Raw genomic sequence first — 26,107 nt, 5'->3', positions numbered from 1 at the left:
TCATATTGAGTATATAGGTCTACAAGGAGCTCATTGTTTGTTCACTGGATGGTTATAAAAAATAATTTAAAAAAACGTTCCCAGCTGTTTTAACTTGCCGTTTTCACCCTTAGGTGCATTGCACATTATTAAACGCAAGTCTGCTAAGGATAAAATAGAGTCAGGAGCATCCACTGAATCCGTAAAACAGTTCATGCTCTATGCCTGTGGCACAACGCCCTCCTCTTTGGCCAATCACAGTTCTTCAAAACTGACAAAGATTTAAGAAAACACGGTTTCACTTCGGCATGCTTCCTACACCGAGACTGTAATGCAAAATGTATTACTAAAATAGCAATTGAAAGAAGAATTCGGAATTATAACAACATTTTAATCTCACACTAAATTTGCTCTTCTATTTATCATTGACAATAATGAGTGGAGAATCATATTAACAAAGTCGCCATCTTTCCAATAGACGATGTAAGCAGCTTGAGTCACTTTGTCCTTCCTGTCCACAAATAACAACAGTGATGGCGGCGGCTGCACGGTTTTTCGTTCGCGGTGCAAACCCGAAACTGACTTTCTCCGGGATATGCGCCGGAGCTCAGGGCAGTCTCGGTGCTGGTCTGCTGAAATTCTCGCCGAGCTGTGTATCCCGAACAAAAATGCACAAAAGGCACGCAGCGCACTTTACTTACCAACCTGACCCTGTCCCCACACAATATGGTGAGTTCAGAGCTAGTGCGTTAGCCACATTCTTCCCTAAACTTCATTGATAATGCATACAAACACTTTAACAGTCTGAGTAGATGGCGCATTTTAAATAACATAATATAAATAAACATTGTTCTTTTGTACCTTAACCTCATCATGCAATGGCCCCAGTTGATGCTAACTCGTACCCTTACGTGCATATCAATAATTTAGTAACACGGTGTTTAGTGTCCAGCTTCTTGCTTTTCCAGCTTCTTGTTATTACTTCTGTGTAGCTGGTCTGCGAACGACGACAGCGTAGAGTAGGGCTATGTCTGTCTCAACCTGACATGGCAGAGTACACCACCTTGTCAACTCTCCGACTCCAGAATTGGTTTCTGTATTTAGGAGTTGGAAGTTTCAGCGACAAAGATGACATATGTGTGGAGGACAAATAGAGGAGTCTTTCAACACCATCCTCGTCTAATATGAGGGATTCTAATGCATATTGTTATAACATCAGAACTGGCCATGGCAAGGCAAAAGTACTGTACTGCATGAAATCGCCCCTGGTGACAAACTTTGCTTGTGTGGCCAGTATGACCATGGACAAATCCGGACAACTGTATGTTAAAAGTGATGACTAAATTATTGTCATTTTTCAGTATAATAGCCTACAGCTAAATCCTGCAAAACCACCACAACAACAAGATTTCAATAGAGAGGTGAAGAAGGCTGAAGACTTGAGAAAATTTCTTCCATGTCTAGATATTCTAAAGAGTGAAAATAATAATAATAATAATAATAATAATAATAATAATTATTATTATTATTATTATTATTATTACAGCAGTGATGGAAATGTACTAATACCCCGAAGAAGAAATCACTGGTGAGCTATTTCTGAACTTGTATGGTTTCTTTAACAAATCTGTTGCACTTTGCTGTTTAGGACCCACTCAGAAGATGAACTTGTTTCAGTCAGTCACAAGCGCCTTGGACAATACTCTGGCCAGTGATCCAACAGCAGGTATGACTTGATTGTGTTTTCCTTGAAATCACTGTACTTCAGTTGTTGTAGACATGGTTATTATGGGACATGACACTTTTTTTATTCTTTACCATTTTACCCCTTAAAGTCTTGTCCTATTTGTAAAGTCGTGTTTTGTTGTGTGTTTGTTCATTTGCAGTGATCTTTGGTGAAGATGTTGCCTTCGGCGGTGTTTTCCGATGCACAGTGGGCTTGAGGGACAAATATGGTAGGCCAGTTTAGTTATCTGCTTCTTTATGTACTCAAGATTTTCAATATTGAAAGTCCTTGAAAGAGATTTTGTAACAACCACTAGATGGCAGCATAGACATTTAGGCAAACGTTCCATCTTTAAACACAGCAATGGCCAAAAAGATTTATCATTTACAATAACATTTGTAAGAAGACTTCAAAGAAGAATACTATGAGTACAATAAGTATATGAAGAGTACACTCAACCTTTAACTTGCAAAGTCAATAAACTTAACATAACCCAAGCAGATAGTTGTGATTAACCTGTCCTGTGGTATTATCAGTTAGTTAGTATATTATAATATTAACAAAAACAGCTTAATAGCCTTCTAACACCTATTTTTAAACATCATTGTGGCATTTTAAAGTGCATTATAAATAAAGTTTGAATCTGTTGACACAATTCATGAAAGATGTTGGCTGGAACTAAGACTAGCACCACAACCTCTTGGCATGTACCATTGAAAGTTTAAGCACCATTTTGTAGTTGAAGTGCAGGCAGAGAGTGGACAGATGCATCTCAAATCCACCTTACAGTAGCTGGCTTTGCCTTTTTGTTTTCATTGACGTCAGAAGTGTTGACCTTTGGAGGGGGATCATTATTTTCCATCTCATCCTTGTGTACAGTGACGAGTGCAAAGCTGTTTTTATCCCACTCAGTCCCACCACAGAAAAGGACTAGTGCACACCTCAACTACCTACAACCATTATAGAGCACAGTCAAGGGTTAATGCATAGTGGTCTCTATATGAATGAGAAGCAGTTATTTCAATAGTCAGCTTCATCCACTATTTTGTCTACTTTGTGTTTAGAGTTTCATTTCTCTGTAAAATGAAAGCGAGAGAAACATAAAAAAAAAAAAAAAAAAAAGAAGGTAGTTGTGCTCCTGCAGCATGAAAAAGTCATAAAGAAGTGTAGAGAAAATGAGGCATAGGGATTTTTCTTATTTTTCTTATTGTCATACTTTGACTTATTGCTTGTCTCTTTGATGACACACAGAAGCAAACACCACTATTATTTCCAGCAGCTGCATTTTTGAGGTTTAATCTCAGAGACAGGACACTAAATTTTGATCACTCAATCATCTGTTCCTTTTATTTATTTATTTTGTTAAATCCAGAACCATGCATATTAATGGAAATTTCCTCAAGGATTGTGGTAAAATAATCACTAATTGAACTTTGTGAGCACAGGGCACATAAGGGCATATTTTTTTCAGCTGTGAAGAACAGTTCCCAGCAGAACACAAGGCAGCTCTGGCAAATTCACAAAAGGCAAAAATAACATCCATAGTCCAAATTTAGTGTTGTACCACAGTTGGCGGCTTCTTCAGATTACAGGGTGGAAAAGTTTTTTTTCTTGTGTTTTTGCTTTTTTGGACTAAGACGTTGTTGGCTTCAACTTAGAAATAGTCATTATAATGTCCCTTTTGGTTTTTTTGGACATTATATTTTCAAATTGTAGTTTTTCTTCAATTTTTCAAGTGGAATATTTGGCATACAATATATTAAGTACCGGTATGTATTATTTCTGTTCCAGTCATCACATCACATTGCTTTGTTAAATCTCCTCTATGTCTAGGTAAAGATCGAGTCTTCAATACACCCCTCTGTGAACAGGGTATTGTTGGATTTGGGATTGGAGTTGCTGTAGCTGGTGCTACAGCTATTGCTGAGATCCAGTTTGCCGATTACATATATCCTGCTTTTGACCAGGTAAGACAAATATGAGTATAAAAACTAAAACAGTGCATCAGCCACCACTCTGGGGCCTGTTCAGGTCTCTTGTTTAGGCCTCATATTTTAATTCATTATTTAAGGCTATACAATTATTATATTATAATCTTCATTTTAGGAGTAGTTCACATTTTTGAGGAACAAATATGTTTTGTGTTAAGTGGGAATGATTAAAACTGTATTGTTTCTGTTCAGGAAATAAATACTGAAAGCAGTTTTATTTGTTTTAAGACAAAATAAAATCTAAATACATATTATGACTGTGCAAAACACTTGCCATATAGTTTAACTCTGTAATAGTGTTTTCGTACTCATTCCAAGATAAATACAGTCTGTGCTATGTCAAGGTAACACAAAACAGAAAATGTGATAATGGCGCCATTTTTCATTAAAGGCTCTTGTGTCTGTGCAAGCAACAGTGAGTTTAATCTGGTAACAGGCCTTGAGTGGGCTCCCTCATGATGTCTGTGCTCTCACTTAAAATGACTCAGTCCAAACTGACCTTAGTGGCACATAAACTTACATTAACAACCCACCTGAGTTCAAGAAGGAAAACGGGGGACTCTTTTGGAGGTAACCCGGTATAAAAAAAAATGGTGGTATTAAAAAAAATGGTGATCAGAGCTATTACAATAATATATGGGTTTTAGTTGCTTCAAAAACATTAACGGAGCATGATTCAAATAGCAGACTGAGATTGAGTGTTCTTCAGCAGTGTGGTTGTTTCTGTACATAAAAAGTTATGCCTCGTTACATAAGTGTTCTTCAGTGTGATATTATTTTTATTCTTCAGATTGTCAATGAAGCAGCAAAGTACAGATATCGCTCTGGAAACATGTTTGACTGTGGAAACCTCACAATCCGTGCTCCTTGGGGCTGCGTTGGACATGGATCTCTTTACCATTCTCAGAGCCCAGAGGCCTTCTTCGCCCACTGCCCTGGTCTTAAGGTATGACTTTCTATTTAAACCCACAAAGCCTAGATGGAATTTTGTTATTTACTGTAAAAAAAATCAAAATTTTACAAAAAATTGCAAGTGTTGAGATTTGCTGGTTGTTTAGTTGTTATTTGGGCTGTACACATTAATGCATTTCTGTCACTTAAAAATCCCCATAAGTACCTTTTATGTCACCTTTATTTCTTCTAGTATATACTCCATAGTATATAGTATATTGTGAAAATACTGGATGATATTTCCGAAGGCAATTTTTCTATGAGATCCATAGTACTGCCAGGGACAGACTTTAACCAACCTAATAACCATTTCCCAATCGTTTCTCAATTGTAATAACAGCAGTTTAATTTTGATTATGTATTTTAAATGTGCTTTATAACATTATATAACATTTAAGTCCATTGATGTTTGTGACATTGCTTAGATATCTGAACCACAAATCACCATTTTTTTGAAAATTAGAGCCTTTTACTTAAATCCATAGATTCAGATGAGCAGACTAAGCATCTTTAGTCTGTTGTTTTTTGCAAATTAAATGTGCATTTTATATTCCATTGGGTTGAAAACAGCCACAGTTTTCCCCTATGAATAACCAGTGGGAAAAGCAATGAGCATGTTGTCTGTCAGTAAAGGTCAGGCTGATAAACGCTAATCTTTATGTATAATATCAGTGTAGTCTGGGGTCATTCCCAGCTCTCATCCTCATGAACGTTCAACTGTGCCCTACTTTCTCTTCTCTAAATTTATATATAGATGTTTTCCATTTATTATCCACAATTATCAATGCAACCTTACAACAAGAGAGGAAAAAGTTTAACTCTATAATGAAGCATTCAGTATATTGTTAAAAGGTTAGAGGAACAGGGTTTTTATTCACATTAACATGTAAAATAAGATGTTACAGTGTTTTATTTATTTTTTATTTTTTTTATCTAGATTGTAATACCTCGCGGGCCAGTACAGGCTAAGGGACTGCTGCTCTCCTGCATCAGTGACAAGAACCCATGTATATTCTTTGAGCCCAAGATACTTTACCGAGCAGCAGGTGAGAACATGTTATGTTAAATGCCAGTGCCACAAGCATGCTGTTCTCAAAATAACTAATGAGGTTTTGTCAGTAGTTCTTGGACACACATGCTATTTGCCTGGACCCTCATGTCTCAATGGTTTAAGTTGAACTGTTGAACTTTTCTTTTTTTTCTTTTTATAAATGAGTAAATTTTGTATTTTCCTCTTAAGAGTTTATTGTAAAAGCAGCACTTTGTGACAAAATGAGACTGCTGCATGCTATCTGTAGCTAATAATAAAGTATTTTAATTTCTTGTAAACCCAGAAGTAAGCACTGAAAACCACTCGATATGGCTGCACTTTGGTGGTCCACCCCAGTTTTACTTGGCAGTCTGAGAAAAAAACATCCATGTGCTTTGAAAATTAAAGCACATGAATATTAGCGATGTGCCTATTGACTTGTGAGAGCTAGAGACTAACTGGATTTAATTCATATGGAAATGCTTTATTTTTGTCTTGCATAGTAACAGTGACAATCCATTTGGCTTCTTTTCACCATAAAAATGTATTAAAGTCTGTTACATTAACAGCATATTTTCTGTACTTTTCACCTCAGTGGAGCAGGTTCCTGTGGATGCCTACACCATCCCACTATCACAGGCAGAGGTGCTTCAAGAAGGAAGTGATGTCACTTTGGTTGCCTGGGGTACCCAGGTAAGCACACAAAAAGGTGTGGGATTGTTTTAATTTTTTTTTTAATTTTTTTTAAAGTCCTTAATGTAGCATGGTGTCTAATTCTGAAATATCAGACATCTCCAAAACACAGTCATTAAGATGTTTTTAGCCACCAAGGGCTTAACTGTCTGCATTGGGTGTTAGACTGTTCATGTCTGTAGCTCTACACTGAAGTAGCTGCAACTCACCAGGAATAATCTTGGTCTCACGTTGTGCGCACACTTACAGGGGTTCATCCAGGCTTCAATGTACCTAAAACAGCAGGAGGCTTATGAAGGCTATTGAAGAAAAATGTCTCATCAAAGCTAATATTATTGCACATGAAAAGGAACAAACACCATTCAAAGCTGAGGAAATAATTTTATTTGAAATAAACAAATAGCGACAGTCATAGGAAAAGATGGGTATTGTTTCTCGTCTGAAATACAATGTTGTGTAAAAATGTCATCTTTTGTGACCAAGTTTTTTACTTCTCTAGATCCATGTGATGAAAGAAGTTGCCAATATGGCACAAGAAAAACTGGGAGTATCCTGTGAAGTCATTGATCTGCAGACCATTCTTCCTTGGGACATAGACACTGTTTGTAAGGTAAAATCAGGCTGTAAATGCAGTAGACTCATAATAAAAATAAAGGATGTCAGCTGTTAATTTACATTTTATTGTGGCCTGGAATTGGTGTCTAAATCTCAATGATAGGTGAAGCTGTAGGTACAGATACACTGCATATGCACATTATTTTGCAATTGCTTGATATCTTAGTTTGAATTAAACCAAGTCACACATTTTGACAGGCATTATGCTTAGACACACAAGTTGACCAAAGAGATTTACTGTGTTATAACTAACATTTAAGACACAGGAAGGCATTGTGGTAGGATAGTAGTAATTTTAACATGAGCCAAATGAGCCGACGTAGTACCACCACTGCGCTGGTATGGAAAAACCCTGGAGTTAAAGTGAGGAATTGTGTGTCAAAACAAAGAAATGTCTCAAAAAACATGCTGTGCTTTTCTCCTTTTGAAGTGTGGCCCCATTAAAACAGCAGCCATGAAATTGAACAGAGCTTTATGTGCAGCACTATTGGCCTAATGCCCAGCTTGCCACCTCAAGCCTGTCAGCATCATCTCTCTGTGTCATTGCCTCCAACCCAAAGAGACTCTGAAGGTCTGTCAGCTCCAAATGCATAAATGTACTCCCAGCAGAAGCAAATATCATGTCCACTGTGCATATCTGGTAAATTACTGTCATTTTGCTCCTGTCCAAGTGTTTTATTTTTCTCTTGGACCATTTTGACTTTTTCCCTGGCATGTTACTCTGGTTGAACACCAAACTAGCCTTTTATCAAGCCATTATCATATTTCATTGAGCAAACAAAATCAATCCCAGTCTAAATTATGATTATTATCAGCCAGACTAATGCATAGGCACAGACATTAGGGATGTTCCTTTATCTTTTAATTAAGCAGAAGCGCATATGCAAATATCCAGATGTGCATGAGTCATAACCAAAACAAATTAAGTTCTATGGGGCTGACCAGTCTATACAAGACATCCGCTTAGCTTTAACTGATTCAAAGTAGACAAATGTATGCGGTGGTAAGAGGCACGGTACTCTATGCCCTCAGTAACCTCACACAGTGTCCTAACAATTGGGTGCTACTCCAGGGAGAGATGACATCACCATGTGGCTGTGGCTCTGCCTATCCTTGCTAATTAGGAGTCTTATTATCCAAGATTAAACCTGTGTGTGCGGTAAAATCCACCTACGCAATTATATTGTAGTATGCCGCCATAGGCTTATTCAGTGCAATTCAGTGATGCCTTCTTTTTTTTTTTTCTTTTAATACCCTTTTATTTATTTATTTATTTTTATTTTTTTTACCTTGGATGGAAACCTTTGTCAGTAGGAGCTGAAGCAGATAGTTGTGCATATTTGATACTTGAGTTCTGAAAAAGAAAAGGTAATCAGGTAAAAAAAATGTAAATGTTCTTTTTGTTCCTTACTCGGCAGCAGTAGCTTCAACCGACACACATGCTGTACACTAAAATGTGGTTAACAGCAGCCTTTAGGGCCTCTTTTTATATCACACCAAACAGTGCAATAATGAATGTCTGCAGTAGGGGTATAAATATGGAACTTCTCCTGAATGTTTGCACTCTGTTAATTTAGCCTGTCCTAATTCTTGGTGCTTGGAGACACATTAGAAAAGTTATAAAACTTGCATGCAAGAGCTCTGTCAGTTGCTTTGTTTATCTTGCTGTTGATATAATTATAGGATAAAATGTGTATTTCACCAATTTTAAAGCCAAGTCAAACAGGTGGGGAAGACACAGAAATTTTGGAAGTTCAATAAGTTCCTGATCAGGGTCCCATTTTCTATTTTTATCCTGTGTGAATGGAAGAGCAGCTGTGTTTTTTTTTCCTCTTCATAGAGTGATTATTTAATCAACATGTATATTTGCCTGTCATTCACTCCAATCTGACTAATAAATCACACTTAAACCTATCCATTCTGATAACTGAAATGTTCCAAAGGGCCCACGGAACACTTTCACCAGGTGAAAAAACCTTTTTATTATGATATTGGTGATAATATCACAAAACCAATATTGTTTATTGATCTCTAGAATCTTTCTGATACTATCAACGTGTGTGTTTTTGTTGTCTTTTTGGTTTTTTGTTTTCTTTTTTAATAACGTTTTAACCATTGATATAGCTGAGGCACGTTGTCTTACCATCTGTCCTAGAATTGCATTCCCTTAGTTACGACCTTGAAAGATGAAGTATTGTAGTGGCTAGCTACATAGTCTTCCAATCTGGAGATGAATACATAAAATTTTGCTTATCAGCTTGGAAATTCACTGTGTAGGTAAAGGGCTACCTGTGCAAAAGTCTTTGGGTAAATATGCATAATATGCCAGATGCATTTCTTGATGCATAATCTATCATCTGTAGCCAATTAGCAAGATGTTGTTATGTCTTAAAAACTTGAAAGAGAGTAACTATAATCCAGGTCTGCATGTATCATATTTGGTTAAACCACCTTCCTTTTATGGAATGTCTTGATGTCTTTAGATTATATAAATACAGTAATAAACAGGGGAGGGGTCTGGACATATGAGGGGCAGTGTGATCTAACAGGTATCCTCAAATTACACTCTGCTCCTGCAGCCAGAAACCTGCACCAAACTGCCGAACTGATTACTGGCTATGATCATGGCAGTCCTGTGGGATATCACTTAGTTCTTGCACATACACATATATACCTAGTGTATACAGTATATCTATGGCTACCTGTCTCACACACGGAACAGTTTGTTTAAACATTTTGATTTTTGAGCTCAGTTTTTATCATATCATGGGACTTTAACCAACTAAGAAGTGCAGCAGGTGCATTTCAAAGGACATAAGTAAGGAACTGTTGATTGTGTGGATTGTGTTTGTTTTTCCTGGTTCCTTGGAGGAGCTAAGGAGCTAGATATAGACCTCTGAAATGCTACGTGCTCATTCTGTTTCTTCTTCATCATTTACTTGTACATCCACTTTACCCATTTCTGCTTAAAAATCAAGAGACTGCAGTGTGCTATATGGCATGTGAATTAAACAATATGAAAAAACAAACAAACAATAAAACATAAATAATTACTAAATAAAAGTGCATACATCTAAAACCATTTTTGTTAAAATGTTTAATAATGCAAGTATAAAGGGTAGTGTCACAGGTGCTTTAGTGTTGTTGATGCCCGGGTTCTCTCCTCTGCTCCTCCACTACTGCCTCTCCTTTTGGGTGGCTGGATTCCTGTGCCCTGTGACCCTCGCTTTTTTTCAGAGCAAACTCTAGATGATTATTCTCCATTTCCTCAGTTCCTCTTGTGGTGAGCGGAGTTTAGATGCGTCTTCCTGGACAGTTTGTCTTTTTTTTGTTAGGTCTCCAGGTGTTGGTTAGGTCTCCAATACAAGTGGCTTGGGTGTCCATTATAGATGCCTTAAATTGTTCTTTCATCTTCTCATTGGCTTTACTGTTGTTGGCTAGCTCTTGTTTGAGCTGGACATTGTCACTGCATTGTTATAGAGATATTGTTTCTCCTTGTACACACTAATTTGTTTTTCCAGCTTTTTATCTTTCTTCTGGACAGTAGATTTGAGCTCTTTCAACTTGAAGGCTCTTTTGTTTGCGAGTGCTTATTTTAGTTGCACACTTTCCTGTACTGTAGAATTATACAGGTACTGAATCTCCTTATGTGCATTAACTTGGTCATGTAGTTGCTTGTCCTTCTTCTGAATAGTATCATCTGTAACTTTCAGGCCTTTTCTTTGCCAATCCTCTCCTGAGTCTTAAGCTTATGGTCTAAAAAAATAGCTTATTTGGACTTGCTCTGCAAGCTTGGCCCTTGTCTGTTCCAACTCTTCGCACAGTGCTCTGACCAGAGCACTCTCTCCTAGGGGTGTAAGTACCTGGACCAGACTTTGTTCCTCAGGGTTTGAGGAGTCCTGGATTTTGGAAAACACCAGTTGAGTCTCCTGGCTCCTGAACGCCCCGTGCTGGTGTGCGGCAGATCAAAGCCTCCAGGTCGAAGTCCTCCTCCTAGAGGTGGGCATTATCCTCTGATCTACAGAGGTACCAAGGCTTTGTTAAGAAGTAGTCAAGCTATCCATGTTTGTGTGCATATTATTATTATTATTATTATTTGTACAATTTTCATCAAACACTAAATATATATCACCAGCCATCTGTTAGGGTAAGGGATATGTCATATATGTTTATGATAATCTACATCTTTATCTGTGTTGGAAATAAGTGTGCTGCATGTGAATACAGTGTATATATTACTAAGCATATGTATTGCTACTGTTTCTTTTATTTTATTAGTGCTTGTCATTTGCTCATACTATCATTGGTTTTAAAATGACTACATTTAGGTTACTGACGCTACTTCATTTTAACATCATTATTGATGAATGGCAGTTCCAAGAGTTGTGCATTTGTTTAGTGTTTCTGTATTTCCACATGCACATAATATTTAGAAAGTTACCCTCTAGTTCAGTGATTCGCAAAGTGGGGTCTGGGGCCCTCTGGGGGGTCTCAAAGGCACTGCATGGGTTGTCCACATAACAAACATAAAAGAAAATTGACTTTGATATTAACTGTACATAATTTATTTGCTTTGTTTACTGCTTTAAATCAATGTTAAGCCCATAGACAGTATGATATGTACTGTTAACAAGTACATTTGAGAATGTGCATTGTTATTGGTGGGCTGCAGCTCTACAGACTTTGGGAACTACTGGTCTATAGCATTCCAAAAATACATAATTCAGTTTGAAATCCTGGTGTGTCATTTACTTGAAAATGCATAGCTGATCATTTGTATTACTTTTTAATCAAAAATACCCAGTCCCAGTTCCCATTTTATCATTGAAGTTTAATTTAAAACTTTTCCCCCTTGTTAGATCACTTGGTCTGTTTTGTGTCTCCATGCGTAGCCCTGCTTGGATTAAGTGATGCAACTATTTTGGCTGAACTTGTTAAACTCGCATACGGGTCCAGTCACTTAAGAACTTACAGAGCACCAATATGTTGATTACTTACCAAGTATAAATCAAGTTGCGTCTTTACTGAGGAACAAAAGCAACATTTAATTGATGCCTTTTAGAGAAAGAATGGATGTCATGAGTGTGCTTAAGCAGGAATGTGCATCTGCTCTGCGGCTGTGATTCTTGGAACTGATGCAGGTTGCAGTGTCTGCATGTTCATGTTTCTCTGAAGTCCTGTTGACTTTCTGTACAGATAAGACCTCCTTATCAAGGCTCTGCTTTCACTGCACTTGCTCTAAATGGCTTTGAGCCTTATTGTTTGTGCAGGCCAAAGCCATCAGGTAAACAGAATATGGAAGCCCCCAGATGTGCCTGCCCAAGCAGGGCATGCTTAAAGATGGGTTTGTTTGCCTTGCAATGATGTGGAAAGCACTGGCTACCAGTCCAGCTGTGGTTTATTTCAAGCATAGCCATTCTTACTAAATGTACTGTCCTGTATAACAAAAGATTCAAAGCGTGCATTCCAACATGGACTGCATACGGTTGTTGTGTCCTTAGGCAAGACACTTGCAAGACACCATGCCTACTGGGTGGTTAGTGTTGGTTGAAGACACCTACGACACAGACTGGCAGCTTCACTTAAAGGCAGCTGTGGCTACAGTAGTAGCTTACCACCATCAACTATGGAGTGAATAATGCAAATGTAATTACTTTGGGTCGATTTAAAAGGTGCTATACTCTAAACTCCAATACAATAAACAGGACTTTTAAAAACACTACTCAACAGTGCATTTCCAAATGATGCACATATGCAGTGAAACAATTACAAAAATTTACACAGCATCCGTATGTGTTATTTTGGAAATTTGCAGCTAAAATATTCCAGTACAATTGTGGTTTCAAGTGTGCTTTCTAGGTGATCAGTTTTCCATGGCTGAAACCACAAAGCAGTACTTTCCATTTGTTCAATCTGGCATGACTTTATTCTACCACAGTTGGCAATAGCACAGTACTTTAAGCCCCTACTTGAGACCTTGAGCTGTGTTGATGATAATGATGTTAACATAATAGTAATCAGAAGGAAGATAAACTTGAGTGGGATTAAGACTAAAATTTTGATTTCTAATAAGCCAGAGCAATAAATTCTACATTGTGCAGTAACAAAGCACCTTGTATACACGTGTTTTGAAATGCACCCCTCAACTCTGATTATGTACATTCATCATGGTCTGCCTCATTTTCATATGCCGTGTATACATAAAAGCCTTTTATAGAAGTTTTAAAAGTTTTATATGTTAAAAAACAATTAACTCTTAAAAATGTTTTAACTTATAACTTGCTAAATGTTATTATTATTTAATTTCAATTTGCTAGTTTTATAGCTATAATGCTGGCATAATTTAATTTTTTTCAGATTTTATTAGACTTGGTTTGGCATCTGCCATTAGTTTGAAGCTTGCTCTTTCGATTTTAGCTGGTTTCAAACAGTATGCATTATCTGTTCACAACGCTCATGATATCTCTATATTAGGCCATAGTCTGTGAGAATTCTAAAAAACTAGTGTGCATTATTTTTGCGTTATCGCACAGGTAGTCTGACAACAGTTAATCACATTCTACCACTAGGCCATGTGCTGTTATGTTCTAGTCTCTGTTTGTGTGTTAAAACTCTGGCTCCTTGTTGTTTAAACTTTACTTGTCAGACACACTGCAAGCAGCCGTTTAAATCTCTCTCTGTGTTCTTGCAAATATATTCCATGTCTGTATTTGCAGCATTTCTGTGCAGTACTGTGGATTGAACCTGTAGGACACCAAAGAGAGGGAGAAGCATGAGAGGCTTTATAGAATAGAGCAGTGTTTCCCAAACTTTTTTGGGGGGGACCCATATTTTAAAAGTCACAAACCTTTGCGACCCAAGTCAATAGACATTATTCCTAAATCACACAATAAAGGTGGATTTGACCATTGTTGAACATTTATGAGGATTTTATTGAGTAATCGTGTCTCTCTATACAAGTGTCTACATTTTCGTAGCGCGTTCCAGTCCAGGTTGCAGGAAGAGAGCACAGCATGCATATCAGACCCCAAAAAAATCTCTTCTGACCCACCGGAGGGTCGCAACCCAGTCTTTGGGTAACAATGGAATAGAGGATGTTGATGTGGGGCTTGCATAACTCTTCCTTTGTCGACTAGGCTGTACATATTGTTTATAGGTGTCAAAAAATATTCTTTAAGGACATATTGTTTCAGATCACTTAGTTGGCTCCCTAGCAAGTATTAAATGGGCATATGATATATGCTTTTGATCTCCATCCAGTCCAGTATTAAACCTTCCTAAAATATAATTTTAAACTGTATATGACCTTAAAAATTTTCTTTTTTTTTTACTGAATTAAAACAGAAGTAATACAAAACAAAATGAAGTCCAAATTAAAGGAATTATATTATTTTTGTCATGTTTAGGGTATTTAAGGTGTACTCTTGCAGACTTTTTTTATTTCTTGCCTTACATCTTGGGTTGTTCTGAATTTGGCAGTAACTGACAGTACAGAATAAAACATTTATAACTGTAGTCCTAGTATCACTCCTGCTTGCTCCTTTCATCTCCACACACCTCTCTCCTCACTCTCACTCAGACATCTTTCCATTCCTTTTCCTGGCAGTAGCCACTGCTCACATTCCGCAGACAGGCACTGGAGATTTCTCAGATTCTTCCCAGTGTCACTCATGAAGTAATGCTACCTCATGAGCTACAAATGCACAGAAAGACATGAGTTAAGACATGAATCAAGTAAAAAAAAAATCCAAAGATAGTAATCAAGAAGTATTGAAACAAGACACTCAATTGTATGGATACTAACCAGCAGTTAGTATTGACATTTAAATTTGCATACTATCTACTATTTTTTTATACAAGAGATGCTATCCACTGATGGTTATGATGGTAGTTATTGTTTTCTCTCTTAATAAGAGGAGGCACTTTTTTATTGTTTGTTTGTTTTTGTTTGTTATAGAAGTTCATAACCTCTTCCAGACCATTTCTTCAACAGTTGCATTTAATTTAATTGTATACCTCTCACTAAGCATGCGTGGGATGTAACAACCACCAAAACCACTCTTTTGTTATGTTATACAATACTTTATGGCCCCTAAAATCTTTGAGCTTTATGGCCTTTCTGTCTCAGACATGTGGAGGCCTTTAGGATGCTCACCCAGAGCTGTCATCAAGTCGTTTTCTTCTCCAGAGTTGGTGTACACAGAGGCAGTGTTACCCTTTGGCTCAGAGGCACAAAGGTAAGAGTGTGCATGTCTGTGTGTCAGGGAGTAATTGAGTTGAATTGGTTTTAATGTGTCTTTATGGGATGTTTGGAGTTATTTCTGTCTGAGGTCTCCTGGCATCCTGGCCATGCTGCAGGAAGGCTTGGCCCTCTTCCCAGCTCAGAACTTGCACTGCTCTTTCATTTAGATGCTGCCTTCTCACTGGTTCTCACTTCCCTGTTTGTCGTGAGAGAGTGACTGGTTGTATGGCACACAGGAGTTCCCACTGAGCTACAGTTTGTTGCGAACTTGGCATTCTTTATGGATCTCAGTGCCATTTTAAAGTAGTCGGCCCAATTTGACTTTCATTTCACTCCAAGATCATTTGGCGGTGCATGACTAAGGACCTACAGCAGCTGCACAATTACAGAGAGCAGAGTCAGTAGATCCAAAGACCTTGTGGAAGCTCAGAAACCAACCCTTTTCCTGTCGGTCTTATGGACATTGGGTGTGGCAAAGTCTTTGGGAGATGGTTATTTACAGTTATCTAAGTGTGCATACATTTTTGCAGAATAGATTTTTTTTTCTTTAACAGATCATATCCAGTCATATAATCATAATAAAAGACACAATATATAACAACACACATTTTGCAGCAGGACTGGACTTGTCTTATTTCACACATCTTCTCTTAATTTAAAAGTTACTAACTGCTCTGTTCATTGTGGATATAAACTGCTTTTTTCCATCTACTTTACTCCAAAATCCACCTTTTTAACAGTGGCTCTTGATGCAAAAGCACAATTCTTGCTGAACACATAAATCACTGTTAGCCTCTCTGTATGTGCACTGTGGATATAATTATGTGTGGTTGGATGTGATTGACAGGTTTTTGTGCAGTGTAGAGTGCCTCCAGCCTGTGTGTGTGTGTGTGTGCACGAGAGAGAGCAGGAGCCCTGTGGAGTCATGATCTCAGCCTCTGGAGGTCAAGCCAGGTCACAGGCTGAGTTGGAAGCAACGATACCTTAAAAAGTACAACCTTCATAAATAAACATAATTGTACCCTATTATGTCTAATGTGAATATGTAATGTATGTCCAGTTTACCACACCATTTCCCATGGGGAAATTGGTTTTGGACTATGGGAGAAGCACAGGATGATGGTTTTCAGAAAGGAGGGAGCAGCAGTCTGTTTGAAGGAGCACAGTAGAGAGGAGGAATCAGAAACCTGGTGTGTTAGCTGTGGGCACAAGTGGAAAAAGTCAGTGTTGAAGGCTAAATATTTACTACAGGTTTGAAGACCACTTTGACATGGTTACTGCTGGCCCTGTCAATCAACATTAAGTTGATCTTAAATGACTTCTTATGTGCCAATATTAGAGATTTTTTTTCATGGCTGATGCTGATAGTTTAGAAACCAGATGAACTGATGGCCATTAAGCTCTGCCGATATATATATTTTTTATTATCTAATTAGACTTTTGTAGAAACCAAAACCTTGTTTTTCTACAAACTTGTTAAGATTGCAGTGCAGACACAATTTGTGCAGTGCCCTCCTTGTACATGAGTGATTGACTGTTCTGATATACATTTTCCCCATTCTGAAGGTAATGAGGTATTTTATACTGTACATCACACCTGCTGTGTCTCTACCACTTCAAAACAACCATAACTTATAGATTTCTTCATGATAGCCCGAAGTTCAAAGTGGTTTTCAAAGAACAATCCATACAAGTTATTATTTAGTATCTCTTTGAAATGCACCCAGCAAACGGAAGTCATCTCATTAATGACTATAGCCAAAATTGCTATATCGTAATTGTGTGCTGTCACTGTCTTTTTCATTCATTTTTATATTTCGGTTTTAATCCTATGTTAACATGATTGTAAAAAGTAATTTGTTGCTTGTGCCAAGACACTATTAACCAGCTTATTATTTAGCTTGCAATCAAAAAATCCTTAAACACTTCCTGAGTGTATTTCTAGCAATTCTGTGTTAGATATTATGTAGATAAGAGAATATTTTGTTATTTCCACAATGAGGATATTGCAGAGTTACTATGCAGTGTACAAGGAGAATAAAAATACAATCAAGAATAAAGATGAATAATAATTATTTAAAATAGACTTGAATCTCATCATTTTAGAAGATCAGAACAGCACTGATATACTAATAATAATAATAATGACATACATACAAAATAATCAAGTTTAACACTGTGCAAGGAGAATAAGACAAAACAGAATAAAAGGCTATGGCTATGAATATGGTTAAGCAAACTTCTCCAGTTACTATGTTGTTTTTAGCAGCAGTGATAGAGATGGTTTATTAAGCAAGTCATGTTTCCCCATCCAACTGTGATCTGCAATCCTAGCACACTATAATGTAAAAACACTGGCAGCTTCTATTATGCCAAAGCATCTGAGGAATGCACTCATCATGCAGTGAATGTTGTTGGTTGCCCTCTTGCCCCCTTCAGAGCGACGGGAGCCAGGAGTAAAACAGGGTGACACAATGGTACACATTAGAGTGTTAGACATTGCATTAAGGTATTGGAGGGGTTGAAGATTGAACTGCCCTACTGTTTACTCACTGGCCCTGTATGAGTCATCCCACAGCAACATGTCATACTGAGACATCGCCCCTCTCAGTCTCGCGCTTGATTCCTGCCTGGTGTGCACATCACCAACTTTAGTCATTGTTTTGGACTTTTGTTATTAACTTGCACATTCCTAAAGCTGATATCAATCATATAAATGATTCTTGGTCTGAACTCATTCACCCCAGCCAATAATTACTTAAATAATCGTTGACTGGTTTAATAATGATTAATCTTTATCTGGACAATACAGCTTCTTTATTTACTGTATATTTTCTTTCCTGAAGCTATCAGCATTTTTTTCAATAGTTAAAAATGTCTTTTCAATTTACTAAATAATTCTTATTTTTGATTAATCAGCCAATAACAAAGAATTGTATGCTGACTAGATTCTGCTAAAATAACCGTAGTCACAGGCACCCGTCAACATAATTACTTTGGAATGCATGTTAAGATCACAATTAAATCACAAAATTCTAATGTTGATAAATTCTGTGATTTCTAAGACAATTCTAAGACAGTTTCTTAATTATGTATGTAAATAGTTTGATGGTATGTAGCAAGGTGATCTTTATGCCATGACAAATTATACAATAAAAGTACAAATATAATTTGAGCCGTGTGACTAACTGGAAATGATTAAGAAATGTATTTTATTATTTTTTTCTTTTTACTTATAATTTTAATATTTTTATATTTTTTACAGCTTGGCTCTTGTCAGTTGTCACTGCTACTGACTGTACAACATTGAAATTACCTGAATAATTGCAACAATATCCTCTTTTTCTGTTTCTAATTGACAACTTTACTGTGATGTTTGTGTCTTTCAGTCAGTGGTAAAGACCGGCCGCTTACTCATCAGTCACGAGGCTCCAGTCACTGGAGGATTTGCTGCTGAAATCAGCACTACTGTACAGGTGAGTGCTTTTGTTTATGTGCACAAGATAAACACAAACACATGTTATTGCCATGTGTCGCTCTCCCAGGTAATGGTTTGCTCTCTCAGGGTTGAAGAGACGGCTTATGGGAATGTCAATACAGCAGTCCCAGTTTGTATTAAAGACAAGGATAAATGAGTCAATGCCCTAAAGTAAAAGAACCTTCAGAAGCCTGGTCGTCATGGTGAACCACGAAACAGAAACTCGAATCAAAGTGTTCATCGATGATAGCATAAAGGCTTGCCTTATGACATGTATAAAAAATTCTTATTTTTAGCACAGAGTATGTTTGGGCTGAATGGATTCACATGCATTTTTTAAATCTAATTTAAGTTCTACCACAGCAATGTTTGGTGCTCGATAGGCCTATGTATACAATGCAAAGACATCACAACATCAAAGAGAATGTAATATATGTTCATATGTGAATATGATTAGTGTGTTTGCCTTGGTCTGGTATTTTTGGACTTTTTGGACTTTGGGTATAGCCAAACTACATCTTTATTAGAATAACTGTATGTGTTTATAGATGCTGTGATTGCTTTATCAAAATGTCCTGGAAAAGTCCTGGAAATGATTTCAAGCAAAGCATACGGACTTTGATAGCTCAAGTACGGTAGTCATTATAATTTTTTTGTTTTTCAAGTGAAGGTTTAGTTCTTGACTTGACTTCTGTTGTTTTCCACTTGGGGCTTGCCATTGTAAATCATCTGCTCCCTTGCTGATGCGGTGTGCTTATTTCTTTGGGGTGTTTTTTTGTCTGATGCCCTCCCTGTTATAACTTTGAATTAGTATTTCTTATAATCATAACTACATGAAGTAGGCCGTTTGTTGATACATTTGGCATAACCCTTCATAAAAGGCTAACAAAATATTACTCATTGTTGGTGGCACAAAAGGCCTACGTATATATCAACATGCCAGACAGTGGCGGTGACACATTTGCAGAGAATTGTAAGGCATGACTAAATAACTGAAGTGCTCCCCTTCCCATTGGTGTAATTACATTTTTGCCCCCTGAGATAATTTTGTCTAGTAGGTAACTGGTGGGTGTTTTCTCTCCTTGTGCTTCTCTTAACAAATACCTTTCTTTTTAATAATCAATCTGTGCTGAGGTGGTGACGGCGATCCCTACAGACAGACAATCACATTTTACAATTGCCCTCGGCATTTGCATGATTTTAGTTTTTATGTGTCTCTCTAAAATAATAATTTCTCTATGTTCCCATGTCATCAAGGGCTTAACATGACTGAGCCATCTGGCATCATGTTTCTCTTTGTGTGATGCTGCTGGTGCCAGTGTTATGTTGATTGGACTGATGCAGTTTTCATCTTGCCTGCTTTGATGAGAGCTGGCCGCCACCACTGAAAAATAGCTGTAAGGATGGTTAATACTGCATTAGGGCCTTACAGATGAATATAAGAAATGAAAGTCCTTTTTTTTTTTTTTCACAGTGTATGGGAACAAACTAGAGCCCATTTCATGACTAAACTAAGAATAAACCTGGTTTATGATATGATATAAATGTAGCATTGTTTATTGGTTCTAGCATCTGTTTGCCTTGTTGTTTTTAGTTAAGTTTTGTATTTATAGTGCTTGGCCTGTTATGATATCAAATCTATCTAAAGAGAATCTAAAGTAAATATAATAATTGACTATAAATGATAATATTGATAATATTGAAACAAATTTATGCCACTGATATAATAGCCTTAAAACATGAGCTTCAGTAAAAGAAAACACAAAGCAATTAGTTTGAATATATAATGAGTCATTGAAGTTATTAATTCCACTTTGCAGATCAAATCTTAGCATATTGCCAAAAAATAACCAAATATTCCCCATTAGTGTAAAGAAGAGGTTCCCTATCATTTGTGACCCCCAAAAAGTGTTATTACATTGGTCCTATAGTGAACGAAAAGTTAATATAGTAATTACTGTGACAGGTCTATGTAACACATGTCTCAAATGTGGAATGCATTTACTTTTGAATATCCTGTTATGATTCAGAACAGAAAATACAGCTCAGTTTAACAGTGTTGAATGATAACTCAGTTTTAACTCAGTGCAAGCCCATAGGTCTGGAGTGGAGAAAAAGGATGTTATCTGCTGGCAAGGCTACTAACAACAGTCTATATTATATTATATATATTATATTCTCCTGTAGCAAACCGATCTGATTTCCTTGGCTTTAGGGAACACCAAACAAATGTGTGTTGTCCAATCAGTAGAGTTCCTTTAGTGTGTTAACCTTCTCTTTAACCAACGACACTAAACTTTGGTGTGTATTTGCATCTTAAATGTGGAGACAGTGCAGAGCAGTACAGAGCTTACCCCAATTAGTGATAGTGTTCATCATACATTGAGAACCAAAACTGTTTTTCTATATGTATATTTTGTATAATGGTCTTAACTTGAGCTGCCAAAGTCCTGGGGCTCTTTGTTTTACTGCACATGTTATGGTCTTCAAAGGAAAGAATTTGAGAGAAGTCTATGAGAGCATTGGACACAGGTAGCACCCTGTTGCCCCCAGAACATTTGGGGTTTGTATAAAAATATAATTTATTCTCTACAGTTGCTTATGATTAGGCCTGAGCCTTATTTTCTTATTTGTTACAGCTCCCATGGAGTTTATTACTTCAGTATTAACCTGTGTTTTATCAGTTAAATTTTTTTGCTTAAATACTCTCTGTGCAGCTCAAGACTTTTAGATTTGTCAACACACCAAGATTACATAATATACTTAGCCGCCAAACAAAAGATTAAAAAAATAAATAAAATCTAAGCACAATGAAATATCTGTTTGCCATCAGGTTTAAATTGCCTGTGAGTTAAAGACACCACATGGTGTTGTTATAATGATTAAATAACTCCGGGGAAATGCAGGTCGTCTCCAGTTCACCACATAAAACATTTTAGGAGGCAAAGCAATTTAGACTTGCCTGATTTATGTCTGTGCATCATGCCAGTGTTTAACATTGTCAGTGCTTTACTGCCTTGTATGTTGACTTTTATGAGGATCAGAAGCAAAGCATTAGCTCTCTACCCCACTGGCTATAGAAGGACTCTTTTTAAATATGTGAAAACTGCTTTTGAGTGTCCTCTCTTGACTACATTTTGTTTGTTGCCCGATCTTGCCAGGGTGATATTGGCTCCTTTTCTGCATGTTGGGAGTATAACCCTTAATCTGTGGCTGTTTTTGATAAACATAGACCTTTTTATAACAGGTTTCAGGGTATCATCTCTACATCTTCTAAACTCCAAATGCAATAAAGTATTCTTATTTACCTTATTTTGGTACATGGCTGGTTTTGCCCACTTCCAAACATATTTTCATTCCAACATTCAGTCTGTTACATATAATGATGTTCCCCAGAAGATAAACATTGATTTGAAGGAAATCTGAGTTGTGTGGCCTTTCCCGGTCTGGTTTTGGTAGCAGACAAGTAAACTACTGTACTTTTCTGCCATTTCCAGTAAATGTATAAAAAGGAGATTACAGATCTGAACCAGACAAAAGAGCACATTGCCCGGTACTGTCTGACCGGATGTCTGTGGCACAGAGGCAGAATAGACCCAGGGGTTGTAATCTCACTGGAAGTGGATTATGTTGTCACCTGCAAAGACACAGAGTTCAAGAGAAAGGGCTCATTTAGTCATTTGTGGGGTTTGGGTCATTGAGGCTGCTATATGTAAATGTAACACAAAATGGTTTCCTTGCTCATTATGTGGTCAAATGTTCTGTTTCAAATATGTCAGTCAAACACCCCAAGGCCAAGGCACACTTTTTCTGGTTGTGCTTGTAATGGCACGACCCTGCACTGACCAACTAGTTGTTCAGTTATCTTTCCTACAGGTTGACAAAGGAGTCTTTTTTCTTTCATTTTGGGCTGCTCCTAGGTGTCTTCCATCTCAAATAATGAACACACAATGTCTTCCACAAAAAATATTGTTTTATTGATATAGACGCTGTGTATTAATACTTAATAATAACTTAATAAGAAGAACTGTGGAGGTTGTAGAGAGTTATAAGAATTTTGGTCTACAGCTCAACCACAGACTGGACTGGTCTGAGAATACAGACCTGCTCTACAGAAAGGGACAGAGCAGGCTGTACTTTCTCAGAAGGCTGAGGTCGTTTAACTTTTGTCAGAAGCTCTTGCTGATGTTCTACCAGACAGTCATCTCTAGGGTCCTCTTCAGTGCTGTGGTCTGCTGTGAAGGAAGCCTCAAGAAGAAAAACGCCACGCGGTTGGATAAGATGGTGAGGAAGGCAGGATCTGTAGTGGGTGCAGAGCTTGACTTACTCACATCTGTGGCTGAGAAGAGGGCCCTAAACAAGCACCTGTCCATCCTGGATAATGCACAGTACCATCATCGGACAGGAGAGCACCTTTAGGGACAGGCTGTTGTACCTAATCTGCTCCACTGACAGACATAGGGAGTCACTTGTTGCACACGCCATACATTTGTACAATGCATCATTAGAAATGATGAATTACTGCTGTACTATTATTATTATTATTATTATTATTATTATCATTATTATTATTATTATTATTGTTATTATTATTATTATTGTTGTTATTATTATTATTATTATTATTATTATTATTATTATTATTATTATTATTATTATTATTATTATATGTTATGTTTCATTGTTTCTGCCAAAAATGGAATTTCCTTCGGGGTCAATAAAGTATGTATGTGTGTATGAATCTAGCTAAGTGGCAAGCATCTTCTTCTGGATTTTTCATGCTCCAGTTGTCCCCCAAAAAAGTCTAAATGTTTTCACACTAAAGGAACTCTATTGAGACTAGACTAAACAAGGAATGTTTTTAAAATGGTATGCATGTTACTCTTTCTTTATATTGTACTTTATTCCATATTTCACTTTGGTTGTTTATTTAAATTTTCACATGAACAGCATCTGACCTTTTCAACTCAACACAGCTGTCCTGTTTTTTGTTTGTTTTTTACATATCGGCAGTACCTGAGATGTACTGTTGGTCATACAATGTTATGTGGTTTCATATATCCTCAACAAGCCACATTCAGTGTGTCTATTAAGCCTGGTTATAAGCAAGGTGTATGGATCAATGAGGGATAAGCCTTAGCCTTGACACGGGCGTGAATGAATCATCTATGGCACTAACTGCCCTCAGTACTTTTGCCATTTCTGAAATGGTAAAAAGTATAAAAAGAGTGTTTCTAACAAGCTACATTATATTGCTGCATAAGGGCATGTATTGCATATTGCAAAGTTGAATTTAAGAAAATGTACTTGTATTGCAGGAGGAGTGCTTTTTGAACCTGGAGGCTCCGATCAGTAGAGTGTGTGGGTATGACACACCTTTCCCTCACATCTTTGAGCCTTTCTACATCCCAGACAAGTGGAAGTGCTTTGAGGCCATTAAGAAGATGATCAACTACTGACAGGTAAGTACACATCTCACCATTAGTTTAATCGTACTCCCATCATTGCTGCATGTTTTCAGCACACTCCAGTCAGAATTAGATTAAACCACACAGGGCATCAAGGACTACTCTAAGACATTCACTAATAGGCAATATATAAAAGGTACTATAAGATACAGTAAATCTTGACATGCAACACAGCCTTAATCATATGATGGTTTTTTGTTCACTTCCTTTCCAAAACGCACGTTACACTAAAATACATGTTGAATATTAAGTTTATAATAGTCATCTACAGAAATAGGCTTTTTACTGATATAAATTATTGTTTACACCCAAAAGTGGGTTGGGAGGCAAATGGGTATGCACTGATTTAGTTTAACACCATAAATATTTTTGGGGGGATCAGATCTTTTTATACAAAAAAAATCCTATAAATTATACCAAAAGCCATTGTTATTTATTTTTAGATATTTTATTTGCTTGCTTATAAGCTTTTTAAGCAATCAGTCAATTGTTGCTGAATAACTTAGCCATTCAGTTGAGTGGTTATAGTATGCTTCATCATTATTGCAACAACAATAAAACCCATTACATTAAAATTATTATAGCCTCTTGGTGTGGTGTGGGTATGGGATACATATGTTTTCCTCTGTACAATGTAAACAATGTGCCTTTCTGTGGTTTAAACGAACAGCATCTGGTTTCACTTCGTAACACCTGTATTTAGCAGCAGTAAGTTGTAATCAGACCACCCAAGGCTCAGATTTAAATGCCAAATGTTAACAGACCGCACAAAACAAACACTTTAGCACATTTAACCTCATGTTGTCTCTTATACAGTTGTCTTTTACTGGCTGCAAGATACAGAGTTCATTTTTGTTGTCAGTTTGCCACTGTATGTAATATCCTTTTAACTGGCACTGTCAAAATGAGTTACAGCGGTTAAACGGCCTTGGCTCAGATTAATTGGGAGCATTAATAAGATGCCTAATTCTATCCAACACGTGTCTCCTCTCATTGCTATGTGTCTCTTCCAGCATTTTCTTCTCATCTGTCATGCACTGTTGACGTCCAACTCATTCATTTTAACTACTTTTGTTTTTCAGAGCCAACTGCTGCTCACCATGAACTCCACTCTTGCCTCTTTCCACTTTGTTTGCCCAATTGGAGAAGGCTGTGAAAGAAAGCCAAGAAAAGAAAACATGAACATCCAATGGGGAAGCCGTACCTAGATGTGCATTGTGTACCACTGAAGGAGATAAGTGACTGTCTACAACATCTGAGCAAGAAGGGACTGTTATAAAGTTGTAGTGCTCAGATGTTTTGGTTGGGTGATGGAGTATTGTGCACAATATTTAAGTTTGGAAATTGTTTTGTGTCCTGTTACTTTACATTCATGAATGTGTAGATTTTAACCTATTCTACAATAGTCTGACTTTCCATAAATCTGAAATATGATGGTACATGGTTTTTAAGGAAAATAAAATAATAAAAATTGCAGTACTAATATAAGACTGCTTGTTCTCAATCTCAACTTCCTTAACATGGTGGACCAGTGTTTTGTTTTGGTTTTTTTTGTTTGTTTTTTGTTTTTGTTTTTTTCTGGGCTACTTCCAAATACTTGAATGCACCAGAAATCTGCCTTCCAATACCAGCCTCTTGTTCCCAGTGATGGATAAAGTTTGTTGCTGCCCTACATAATCAGTGATTTTTTTCCCCAATATCTCAACTGGAGAAATGAGAGGGCATCCCAGAAACGACAGTAGAACACAGTTTAGTTTTCCTATACACTAACTGTTTGATTAAACTCACATTTTAATGGTTTCAATAGATTTTGGTGAACCTGAAACAGCTAGATCCTAACTTTCCTCTCCTTCAGAAGGGCTACTGTGTTATAAAATATGATTTTCTGGTTATTAAAGCTACCATCGGCAAGTTTATTCACCAAATTTTTGTCC

General features: G+C 37.1%; 1 protein-coding gene across 1 annotated transcript; it reads left to right on the top strand.

The window, feature by feature from the left end:
• Positions 1-272: 272 nt before the first annotated feature.
• Positions 273-25,661, top strand: bckdhb (branched chain keto acid dehydrogenase E1 subunit beta). The gene is made up of 11 exons (XM_020937464.2): positions 273-708; positions 1,628-1,705; positions 1,866-1,934; positions 3,539-3,672; positions 4,487-4,642; positions 5,585-5,693; positions 6,273-6,370; positions 6,870-6,980; positions 18,617-18,703; positions 24,024-24,167; positions 25,256-25,661. The coding sequence occupies exons 1-10, from the start codon at positions 513-515 to the stop codon at positions 24,162-24,164; spliced, it is 1,179 nt and encodes a 392-aa protein (XP_020793123.1). The 5' UTR covers positions 273-512; the 3' UTR covers positions 24,165-24,167; positions 25,256-25,661.
• Positions 25,662-26,107: the final 446 nt, after the last annotated feature.

This window comes from Boleophthalmus pectinirostris, unplaced genomic scaffold, assembly GCF_026225935.1.
Source record: "Boleophthalmus pectinirostris isolate CB_2022bp ecotype Guang Dong unplaced genomic scaffold, ASM2622593v1 HiC_scaffold_6, whole genome shotgun sequence".
Lineage (NCBI taxonomy): Eukaryota > Metazoa > Chordata > Actinopteri > Gobiiformes > Gobiidae > Boleophthalmus > Boleophthalmus pectinirostris.
This window is presented reverse-complemented; position numbering and strand designations above follow the sequence as displayed.

What these genes read in the sequence shown, in the direction of transcription:
- bckdhb (XM_020937464.2), top strand. Translation starts at nt 513, where the DNA reads ATGGCGGCGGCTGCACGGTTTTTCGTTCGCGGTGCAAACCCGAAACTG. An exon ending in CCCTGTCCCCACACAATATG is followed by an intron (nt 709 to 1,627) that starts GTGAGTTCAGAG and finishes TTTGCTGTTTAG; the next exon opens with GACCCACTCAGAAGATGAAC. An exon ending in GGGCTTGAGGGACAAATATG is followed by an intron (nt 1,935 to 3,538) that starts GTAGGCCAGTTT and finishes CTCTATGTCTAG; the next exon opens with GTAAAGATCGAGTCTTCAAT.